Source organism: Tenrec ecaudatus, chromosome 7 (genome assembly GCF_050624435.1).
Source record: "Tenrec ecaudatus isolate mTenEca1 chromosome 7, mTenEca1.hap1, whole genome shotgun sequence".
NCBI classification, from domain to species: domain Eukaryota; kingdom Metazoa; phylum Chordata; class Mammalia; order Afrosoricida; family Tenrecidae; genus Tenrec; species Tenrec ecaudatus.
The window spans coordinates 98683238-98695710 of record NC_134536.1 but is presented as its reverse complement, the minus strand read 5'-3'; the positions used below and the strand labels follow the sequence as shown (position 1 = coordinate 98695710).

The 12473-nt window shown below is 38.2% G+C and overlaps 1 protein-coding gene across 2 annotated transcripts in view; it reads right to left on the bottom strand.

Annotated features, from left to right (window-relative positions):
• Nucleotides 1-1301: 1301 nt before the first annotated feature.
• FILIP1 (filamin A interacting protein 1) overlaps nt 1302-12473 on the bottom strand; it is a 307485-nt gene continuing 296313 nt past the window's right edge. The window contains exons 7-8 of one of the 2 annotated variants that reach the window (XM_075554872.1): nt 7162-7235; nt 1302-3176 (exon numbers count right to left, since the gene is read on the bottom strand). In XM_075554872.1, the coding sequence (XP_075410987.1) occupies nt 7195-7235 (41 nt within the window). In that variant the 3' untranslated portion in view covers nt 1302-3176; nt 7162-7194. The remainder of the gene's footprint in view (nt 3177-7161; nt 7236-12473) is intronic. The other variant, XM_075554874.1, reaches the window with a different exon arrangement.

The window sequence follows — 12473 nt, the reverse complement described above, 5'->3', positions numbered from 1 at the left end:
AGATTCTAAGAATATGTAGTCACCTTGGAAGTGTCTTATATTGAAGAAGCTAAGGCCTGATATTTTAAAAACAAAATCTGGATTAAATAAACATTCATGTGCACTATTAAAAGAGCAAGACTTGCAAATTACAAGGCGAAACTCCTCAAATAATATATCCAAAAATAACACCAGAAAGCAAATGTATCATGTAATGGTATCCATAACATTTTGTTCATAGTATCTGCAGCATTTTTCCTAGGTAATAAACATGGTTGTCGTCACATATAGGTAAAAGGTGCTGCAATTTTAAGACAATATTATGGTCACTAAGCCAAGTAATTTTCACCAAGCTCTCCCAATTTCAAGAAATTTATCGCAATTTTAATTGCTTTTCTTCTTGATGTTCTAATTACTATTTTTAGCAGATGCGTAGCTCTGAGGGCTCAGATGCGGACATACATCATAGGTGTCATTTGTAAGGTTTTTTAATTTCCATTTTGCATGGTGGTTATTTTTAGACTTGTTGCACATAAAATTCATAAACACACCCTAATTTTGCCATGCTTTAGTCCATTTTCAGGAAAATCCAAACACAGCATAAGGAGAAAGGACACGAGGATATTCCATTGTCTTAGATGCCATTTATACGTGCGCTGCCACTGACTTTCAAAAGCTGTGACTCTTCAGTGGGGTTGGTATCCCTGTTAATGCTTACTATTCCACAGTACAGTTGTTTTGTTTTCCTGGTTGTCCCAGGAGACAGTGAATCCTTAGCATTTGGGAGACAGTCCAGACATCTGCACCAGATAGTTTTGTTCTGTTTACTATCTTTATCAACATTCAATACTTTATGAAACATCTGAAGTGAAAAAAAATGAAGACATCTTCAAAAAGCATTCCCATAAAAATGACTTGGTGAAACTGGATTGTGACACCTCGAACTGAAACATTAATTATGATTATATTTTTAGAAGTATACTGTGTCAGAAAACATAATTATTCCACACACAAAAATGACTCTCATTCAGAGATGATTTGAAAATATATTTAAATGCAAGATGTATAAATTACATGAGCCAAGGATAGAATTAAGATTGCATGTGAGGCAGTTTCTTCAACTTCATTGTGGATGTTGGATATGACTGTTTATTAATTTCTTCGCTCATTCATTGAAGACAGCTATAGATACTCAGTTTTTCTGACTTCTATTGTGCATGTTCTATTATTTTGTTTTAAAGTTCACCAGTCATCAGTCACTCAGATTCCCCTTGGATTTTGACAGAGGACTTAATTGTAGTTTAGACAACAACAAATGTTCAGCGTATGTCAAAACGACTCTGATTGCAACTTCCTTCTCAGCGTCTCACCAGCGCATGTATCAACTTTCATTAAGATTTAGGGGAGACAACTTCACATTCAGATATATAACTCAGTTGCAATGTCCAAGTCAAGGAGTATTTGAAATCTTGTACTCTCGCCTCATAATAAATTTCCCACAGGTTGAGAGAAAGCTGTCTGCCTAAAACGCCATTGGTAGCCTTACAGGACACTGGCCTATCTGAGGCACACGTCTTGGTGAGTAAGGAACTGACTTTTCCAGTAGCAAATGCCATTGGAGTTCAACCTTTTTAGAAAACAAAACGCAGTAACAACAATGGGGAAAAAAGGTCGCACAGACACCCTCTAGTGAACTCTTAATAACCAAAAAAGCCTTGCAAGTTAAGGGGTGCTTTCATAAGCACTGATGCTAGGACAAGCCTACTCTAGCATTTCTTTCATAGAAATCCAAAGTCTAACATTAAATAGTACTGTGTAATTTATAGTAATTACTAAATATTCCCCAATTCCACAAAGTACACTTGAAAACCTTTTCAGGATACACAGGAAGGCTATCCAATTCGTGTTTCAAGTAGAGATTCAGTGTGAAGGTGCCTCTGTGGGCACAGGGACAACCTATAAGCTGGGGAAATAGACCAACAAAGTATTTCTTGTGTGGCCTTTGTCCTTGTGATACCCCAAAATCTTTCATATTAAATCTCAGCAAAACTGATGTTAACGCTTAATTTGCCTTGGCGGTATCTTTAAAGGCCTATTGGAAGCATGCCCACATTAAACAGGGTTTCAAGTAGACTTCAGATGCACATTTTTCACATAAACCTAAGTTTGAAGCAGCTCTTGAGTAGATGCATCTTGGTGGTGGTTTAAGCTTTAAAGAATATATTCTCCAATGTATGTGGTTATGAAAATCTGTCAAAGTCATGAGTATCTTAAAAAACAATGTTAAGAAAAAGATACCTTAGGAAATCACTTTTTTTTAATGCTGACAATCCTCTACATCAGCTTTTAAACCCATAGAGGGAAGTTGTGAGAAAATTGATGTGACACCTTTTCCATCTGTACTTAGAGAAGTAAATCATAGAGAAATATAATTTCAGAATTCTCAGTCTGAAACTGTCTTCAATTATTAGGGGATAAACTCACACATCTGCTTTATACATTTATTCCACGTGAAAATCAATTCATCCAGGATTTTGGTGATAAAAATAAGAAACAGCAGCTTTATAATTTGACTGTCAAGGATTTAAAATTAAGCTCTTAAATAGACCACTATGTGTCTCTATTGACCCATGATCAGAACCATAGCATCATATAAGCAACAGTAAATACCGTCCACGTTCCTGTTACTAATTTTTGCCCTCTGAATGTACCCTAATGCTATAGAATATTGTACTTCAGAAATAACAAGTTGCTAAGTTTCTTTTGAGTGCAAAAAAATTAACACTTTGAAAAGTTAACAATGTATTTTACAGATACAGGTGCCATAGACCTTGAAAAATGAAACATTTTGGGGGGGAAATCACATTACAAAATGTTTATCAAAGTAGATGACATAGCATGTGCCCAGGGACCTGAAAACTTTGCAGAAAGAGCAGAAAATTCCTTTGGCACAGATGGCATTGCTCTCGCCACCTACTTTCATAGCATCCACAGGGCCATTGTGCTTTTACGTGACGTCCTTCTCAAAAAACTTTCACTGGAAGGAGTGCATTCTTTCCAGGAGTGATCAGTAGCATGGAGGCCTGGAGCAATACTATCCGTTCAATAGGGATCCAGAGGGAGCACACACACCCAGGATGTACTTGGATTACCATTTCATCGCGAGTTCATATGTAACTGGTGAATAATGATGCTTTCTATAAAGAAAAGAAAGATACGGCATTTTCAATTAAACGAACTCAGTAGTTTTGTGAGGATCAATAACATATCATTTCAACAAGAAGCCACAGATATTAAACAAAAGCAGTTACATGAGCCCAATAGCTTTTCCTGCAGTGCTTTATTTACTAAGGTAACATGTCAGCATATGAGTTTTACAGCCAAGATTCTAAAAGCCCATCAGAAATTATGCCTGATATGAGGGAAAATCAGAAAGGATTGCCACAAAATAGAATTTTAAAACGCATCTAAATGTGAAGCTAATGTTTCTCAACCTATCCTCTGTCTAGTTTCATACACTTCTGAAGACAATGTCCCATCTCTAAACCCTTCCTTGAAGAATTCTGGACTCTGATTTACATGGCTGTTTGGACATCTTCAAGGGTCTCTTGATGGTGTTTTTTTTAAATGCTCTTTGTGTTTGGGGAACAACAATTTGCAGGGGCAGTACCAGTGTTGTAGGGTGAATGGGTTGATTTCCCTGCAACACGGATGTGGAACTGGACAGCCCTTGCCACCCTGAGAGAATAAGCAGTGGATTGGTGTGATGGAGAAGAATTCCCAGTACAACTTTCCAGGCTCTTCTCTCACAATACAATTTTCAATTTTCTTAAAACAACTTCACAATAAGATGCAGTGACTATCAAGGAACTCTACCAAGATTCTCTTTTTAGAATTTTAAAAAGTCACCCTAACTATCTCAACTTACCTATGTGCATTGAATTTAATCTGTTCCAGTAGATCCCCTCAGAAGTCACTGGATTGGGCCTTTTTTGAAGGTACTCGAATGAGACTAAGATGAGTATTCCTGAGAGAACTAGTCAGCAGCCAGCCAGAGAGCTCAGAGAACTGTTGCAACACATTTTGTTTGGAATAAAGTCATACATGAACTGGGCTTTTAGTAGCAATGTTTTCCAACATATTCTCATATTCTAACAATATTAAGTCCATTTTTTTTTGCCCAAGGAAAGAACTGAACAAAATTATAGGATCCTTCACTACAATCCCCTACTGTGACACTAGACTACTTCTTAGAAGTACCTCTATTCTCCAGGTGGCATTTTTTCTGTTCAGAAACATATTTATATTCAACTTATTTTGTGCATATGGATTCAAGTCTTAATACAAATTTCACCATGACTTATCCTTAAGAACTCAATAAACCCAGATGGTTCACTTTTGCATCTGACTGAATCTTCTCAGCCAGTGCCAACTCTACATATGTGTTTAAACTTCAATTTTTATAAAAGTACAATTATAAATATATCAAAATTGTCCTTATAGTCACCAGGTAGATTATGGTTGTTTAATGTTTATCTGCTAGTGCTTATGTTTATATTAACCTCTATGAACCCATGAGCATGGATCTTAATCATTTTCCATTTGATCATTCAAGCATAATTTATTGCAGCCTTGCTAGTCACCAGCCACCATGGTAGGCATGGAATAACAATAGCGAATGAAAGACAATGACTAAACCTTAAACAGTTTTTTTGCCTGAAAAAATGTTACTTCCCTGTCAAAACATGGTAATGAGGTGAACAGATACTTTGGATGGTGTAAGATGCTGAAAATACATATAAACAATAATAATAATAAATGATATAATAAGGGTTCCTGGAGGGTAGGGTGGGGGTGAAAGAGGTTAAAGGGGAATTGATATCAAAGAGTTCAATAAGAAAGAAAATGTTTTGTAACTGATGGTCGTAGCAATTGTACAATTATGCTTGATCTAATTGAATTATAGACTATTACAATATCTGTAAAATGATTTTTAAAAACAGCCATGTTATGCCAGTGAGTACAGAAACATACATCAGCATTTACTAATAGTGTGGCAACCATAGAGCCGGCCCCACCACAAGACACAACATCCCTCACTGACCCTTAGCACCACAGGGACAACACTGGAGACAGTGCGGGAATTGTGCCCAATCTGACCCCAACACACCAGAGTAAAACACTAGGGGCATGCAACAGAGCAGCAAGGAGAGCAAAGCAATGAAGTCCCTGGGGAATACCAAAAATAAGACTTTGGGGCCTGGGCACGGCACCCCATCAGACTAAAGGCCAACAAATAGACCTGGAACTAGTTAGCTTATTATTGTCTCTGCATGTCTAGCTAGATAAGATAGGCAGGATAAACAATCCAGAGGAGAAAACAATAAGACCAATGGTTCTGGGGTGGGGGAGGGGAAAGAGGGGTGTCGACAAATCCAAGGACAAGGGAACAACAAGTGATCTAATATCGATGGTAAGGAGAGTGTAGGATGCCTGCTGGGGCTTGATCAAGGGCAATGTAGCCAAGAGGAATTACTAAATTTGAATGAAGTCTGAATATGATAATGGGACAAGAGGAAAGCAAAAGGAGATAGAGGAAAGAACTAAGGAGACAAAGAACATTTATAGAGGTCTAAATACAGGCATGTACATATGTAAATATATTGATATATAATGATAGGGAAATAGATCTATGTGCATATACTTATATGTTAAGTATTAAGGCAGCAGATGGACATTGGGTCTCTACTCAAATACTCCCTCAACACAAGAACACTTTATTCTAATAACCCGGCATTCTGTGATGCTTACTTTCTCAACATGATTGCTGAAGACAAAATAGGTGCATAAACAAATGTGGTAAAGAAACTGATGATGCCCGGCTATCAAAAGATACAGTGCCTGGGGTCTTAAAGACCTGAAGATAAACAAGCGGCCATGTAGTTGAGAAGCAACTAAGCCCAGATGGAAGAAGTACACCAGCCTGTGTGATCATGAGGTATCTATAGGACCAGGTATCAGACATCAAAGACCCAGAATGGGATCGTATCATTGTGAATGCGGGGGAGGGTGGAGTGGAAACCCAATCCCATCTGTAGACATTTGGAAATCCCCTTACAGGAGGAGGGTCACAAGGAAGAGTCGAGCCAGTCGGTACAACATAGCACAGTCAAAACATACAACTTTCCTCTGGTTCATTAATGCTTCCTCTCCACCACTATCGTGACCCCAATTCTACCTTACAAATCTGGCTAGACCAGAGCATGTACACTGCTACAGACAAGAGCTCGCAACACAGGGAATCCAGGACAAATAGACACCTCAGGACCAATAATGAGAGTAGCAATACCAGGAGGGTAGGGGGAAAAAAGGGGAAACTGATCACAATGATCATCGATATATAACCCCCTCCCAGGGAGAGGAACAACAGAAAAGTGGGTGATGTAAGATATGAAAATAATAATTTATAATGTATCAATGGTTCATGAGGAAGGGAAAAAGTGAGCTGATACCAAGGGCTCAAGTAGAAAGAAAATGTTTTGAAAATGATAATGGCAACAGATGTACAAAAGTGCTTGACACAATGTACGGATGTATGGATTGTGATAAGAGCTGTAAGAGCCATCAATAAAATGATTAAAAAATAATGTGGCGACATGTCTACCTTTTATTTTCACTTTGATTTCAAACACCAACAATTTACACTTATTTTTACATATGTATTTAAGAACTAAGAAAACATGAAATTCAATTGTATCATGAACCTGTTACAGAACACTGCCACCAAGTAGATTCCTACTCATAGGGAACCTGTGGTTTTGGAGCCTGAAACTGTTTACCGGAGAAGAAAGCCGCAGCTGTCTTCCTGCGCGTGGCTGGTGGTTTAGAGCTGTTAACTTTGCAGTTAGCAGCCCAGTGTATAGCCAATATACCACCAGGGCTATTTTCATGTTCCTATAGTAGTGTGCTTACATGCTGGGCTGGGACCCTCATGTCTGCAGTTTGAAACTGCTGTGTGGGAGAAAGATTGGGCTTTTTACTCCCATAAACCGCCTCGGAAACCCACAGGAGATGACTCTGATATTGATTCAATAGCAGTGATTTGGTTTTGGAGATACATGTATGCTAATGACATACAGTGCATTATCCTTGACAGAAAGAAAAAAAAAAATGCTTTCTTACTTGGGTTTCATTGTCTCTAGCACTTGCTGACCACTAGGTGGAGCTATTCCCATTTCTTCCCTCGGCCTTTCTGCCTGAATTTTAACAGATGGGAAAACAAAGTTAAATATATAAATTTCATATATTAAGGAATATATTTAAATGCAAGGATTTCATAAAACTTGAAGGCACATAACTTTTTGCTACAACAGAAACTCTTAAAAATCACTTGCTTTTATTATTGAAAATTTCTTTCCATTTGAAAAATTTCTTTAAATATTTCTAGTGCCTAGAAATATGCAAACTTCTTCAAGCAAAATAAAATTAAAATGCAATGTAGTTAAAAACCAGGTTATAAAATTAAATGTAATTTCCTACTAACCATGCTTAATTCTTCGTGTTTAAATCTCTAGTGGATTTCAAGGGATAATAAGTCCCAACTGTCAAATTTCCCTAATGTTGTTTGGCGCCATCGAGGTGGTTCTGACTCACACCAAACCCGTGCACAGCACAGTGAAGCACTGTCCTGTCCTGCTCCATCCTCAAAATGCTCAAGCCCGCTGTTACAGCCACCGTGTCACTCCACCGCTGTGAGGGCCTTCCTCTCGTTCCCTGCCCTTTGATTTTACCAAGCATGATGCCCTTCAGGACAGGTCTCTCCTGAAAATATGTCCAAAGTATGTAAGATTGAAGTCTTGCCATCCTTGCCTCTTAGAAGCACTCTGGTCAGACTTCCGAGACAGATTGGTTTGTCCTTTCAGCGGTCCATGGCACTTTCAATATTCTGCTCCAGCACCGCCATTCCAATGCATCCATTCTTTGGTCTTCCTTATTCAATGTCCAATTTCCATTTGCTTCTGAGGCAATTGAAAAAAAAACCCTGGCTTGGCTCAGGCACATCTTAATCCTCAAAGTAATAGCTTTGCTTTTCAATAATTCTTGAGATCTCATGCAGCAGATTTACCTCATGAAACATGTCTTTTCATCTCTTGACTGCTTCTTCTATGAACATTGACTGTGGGTCCAGGCAAAACTAATTCCTGAACAAATTCAGCAATTTCTCCATTTATCATGATGTTATTGGTCCAGGTGTAAGGATTTTTGTCTCCTTCGCAGTGAGTCATAATACATACTGCAATCCTTGACCTTCATCCACAAGTGCATCAGGTCCTCTTCACCTTCAGCAGGCACCACTGTAGCTATTGTCTACATAATGCAGATAGTTAATAAGCCTTCCTCCAATCCTGATGCCACATTCTTCATACAATCCAGCTTCTCTGATGATTTGCTCAGCATACAGACATTAGTATGTGAGTATGGTGAGAGGATACACCCTTGTATTAGTCTGGGTACTTTAGAGAAACAAATCCACAGAAACTCATGTATAAGAGTTGTATATAAAGTGTAAGTGAGCAACAAGAAAACATCCCAACCCAGTGCTCCCCAAGCCCACAAGTCCAACATTCACCCATATGTCGGACACCAATCCACAAAGTCCTCCTCCATCTCACAAAACAGAAGCAATGATGCTGACTGCAGGAGGAAAGCCGAGTCAGTGAATGTGTAAGCATCTCAGCACTGGCAGGGGTCTCCACACGGGTGCTCCAGCACCCAGGGCTGCATCGGGGTAGGTCCATGTGGCTTCTCCTTGGGGATGTCTTTCAGGAAGTCAGCCTTGCAAGCTGAAGCAGGGAACTGGCTAAGGCAGCTGCACCCTGGTCCGACCATCCAAAGCAAGAGACCCGAGAACTAGAAAGGCAAGGCTCATGGAGCTATTTATCCCTCCACCCTTCAATTAATTCCACATGTGTTTATCGGCCAGGTTGGCACAATAAACTAACTCAATCCACACCTTGCAAACCTGGCACCTGTACATAATTCTTTAGCTTCACAATTGCAGTTAAATAAACCTGCACCTTAATCCTACAATCCTGTGAATATTTTCCCCCACCTATGAAAGTTTGTAAGCCAACCACTTCATGCCTTTATATCCCCCAATTTTTCGTATCCAATTTCTATACTGCATACTTACAACCCTGATACAGACCTTTCCTGATTTTAAACCAGGAAGCATTCCCATGATCTGTTTGCACAACTATCCCTTGATCCATGTATAAGTTCCGCATGAGCACAATGAAGTGTTCTGGAATTCCCATTCTTCTCAAGGTTATCCATAGTTTGTTATGATCCACATAGTCAAATGCCTTGGCATAGTCAATGAAACACAAGTAAACATCTTTCTGGTATTCTCTGCTCTCAGGCAAGATATATCTGACCTCAACATTGATATCCCTTGTGCTATAACCTTTTCTAGATTCGGCCTGAGCCTCTGGCAGCTCCCTGTCAATGGATGCTGCAACGATTGTTGGATTATCTTCAGTAAAATTTAACTTGCATATAATAGCCGTGACATCGTTCTATAGTTTGATCATTCTGTAGGGACACCTTTATTTTGGAATGGGTACAAATATGGATCTCTTCCCGTCAGTTGACCAAGCAGCTGTCTTCCAAATTTTCTTGCATAGATGACTGTTTCCAGGGTTTCATCAGCTTGTTGAAAAATGTCAATTGGTATTCTATACATTCTTGGAGCTTTGGTTTTGACTAATGCTTTCAGTGAAGCTTGAATTTCTTCCTTCAGCACCTTTGGTTCTTGCTCATCTGTTGAATGTTGGAATATCAACTGGTTCTTGTTGGTACTGTAACTCTGTGTTTTCTTCCCATCTTCTTTTGATGCTTCTGGAATCACTCAATAAATCGTTCAATATTGCACCTCGATGCTTGAATTTTTTCCTGTGTTCTTCCAGTTTAAGCTATGCTGAGCATGTGCTTCCTTTTTGGTCTCTAACTCGAGGTCTTGGACCATTTCATTATATTCTGAACCTGCCCTTTGAAATGGTCTATTCTGCTTTTCGGCTTCATCATTTCTTCCGTTTGCTCTAGCTACTCTAGCCTTAAGAACAAATTTCAGAGTCTCTTCTGACATCAACTTTGATCTTTTCTTTCTTTCCTGTCTTTTTTAATGACCTTTGATTTCTTCAGGAATGATGTTCTTGATGTCTTCTACGTTACTGTTCAATGTGTCAAATCTTTCCTTAAGATGTTCTCAAAATTTGGGTGGGATAGACTGAAGGTTGTATTTTGACTCTCATGGACCTATTTTAATTTTCTTCAGCTTTACACTGAACTTACATACGAGCAAGGTGCCCTAGTGGGATAGGGGTGATGTGTTGGGCTGCAATCTTCAAGTTTGGCAGTTCAAAACCACCAGCCACTCCTTGGGAGAAAGCTGGGGCTTTCTACTCCCTCAAAGGGTCACAGCCTCAGAAACTCAAAGAGGGGCAGTTTTTCCCTTTCCTGTTGGGTCACTGGGAGACTGCACTGACTCCATGGCAGTGAGTTTTCATTTTCTGAGTACATAGGAGCAATGCATGGTCTGTTCCACAGTCAGCCCCTGCCCTGGTTTTGGCTGCTGATATTGGGCTTCTCCATTGGCTCTTCCCACAGATGAAACCAATTTGATTACTATGTATTCCATCTGGAAAAATCCATGTGTATAGTTGCCTTTTGTTGTTGCTAATGAACAAGTCATTGGTTTTGCAAAATTCTATCATGTGATCTTCAGCTTCATTTCTATCAGTAAATCCATATTTTCCAATCTCTGTTCCTTCCTCTTTGTTACCAATTTTTGCATTTCAAGAGCCAATAATTATCAATGCATCTTGATTGCATGTTTGATCGATTTCTGACTGGAGTCATTAGTAGAATTCTTCACTTCCTTCATTTTGTGGTTGGTGCATAAATCTGAATAATGGTTGCATTGATTGGATGTTCTTGAAGGCAGATAAATATCCTATCACAGACAGCATTGTACGTTAAGATTGATTTTGCAATGCCCATTGTGACGATGAATGCAACACCAATTTCCTCTTGATTGTGTCATTCCTGGAATAGTAGAATGATGATCTCTGATAGACAATGGTCAATATCAGTTTATTTCAGCTCAGTAATACCTAGTATTAGATATTTATGTGTTTGATTTCATTTCTGATTATTTCCAATTTTCTGAGATTCATACTTCACACATTCTAAGTCCAAAATTTAACAAATTTTTGCATCTGCTTTTTCCTACCTTCAAATCAGTATTTGGTGAAAAAGTATAGGGTAAACGGTTCATACTGCAGAGGAAAGCAGGTCTGAGTGAACCAGCACATTTTGTTATTACGTTTAAATGAACAAATTGGGAACCCATCAATGGTGTCCTGTTAATCAGTTTATCTTAAGTGGAATATCATAGAGATACTTGACAATGTCAGTAGTTTATTTTATAAGAATTTTACTTTAATAATAAAAGATAGTGCTTAGTATTTTGTATGTGATTGGCATAAACTTTTTTTGAAAGATTGTAATTCAGGCTACATTGTGTTATGTATGTAGAAACATAATTCATCTTCTCTGTAGAAATAGTTAATATCTATATGCTAATTGATTTATTAGTTAAAAGTTACTAAATAAATGTATTAAATATTTTTTAATATTATCCATTTTCCCCAAATCCCCACTGAACTAGACCATACACAAGATTGTGAGAAATGAAAAATATTATTTTAAGATACTAAATATTTTTGATTGCTTGCCACACAACAAAGCAATCTGATGCATGTAAGCACCATAATTTCCAACAACAGCAACAAAATAATGCTTTGGGGATGAATCTCATGATCTATGTATGAAAAGTGAAAAAAGGTGGTAGAATCCCACCCACCTCACCCCCTTACCCCGCAAACTGTGTTAGCATCCGCAACACTTGTCCTATCTTCTTATAAACTGATATAGAAAAATAGTGTTATTAATTGTATTGAAGTTATAAAGTAAGTGAGAAAATTTCACTTGAGCTACTACTACTGCCTTTCATTGTACCACAGAATAAGACCCAAATGTAGGTCATTTGGAAGCTGTTATGTGACCTTGGTAAAATCAGGTATAATTCTGTCATCATTTTTCTTTTTATAGATTCTATTTTGCTGACATCAGCCATGTTTAGGGTATTTAACAAGCAAGTTGGACCAAAGCCCATAGTTCATTACCATCTCTCCTAAAATGAAAAAAAAAAACCAATCAGTTGCCATAGAACAGATTCTAACTCAGGCTGACCCCATGCCACACCATCTTTAGTAGCACAGTCAAAATAGGAAAGTACTTAAATTTGGGATGCTCTGGTATTCAGATATCTTCTACTAGAAGTTACTTTTTTCTAACTAGTAGAAAAATAAATAAACCCTAAATGTTAATACATGAATAGGCCACTACAGTCAAGTGATTCTGACTCATAA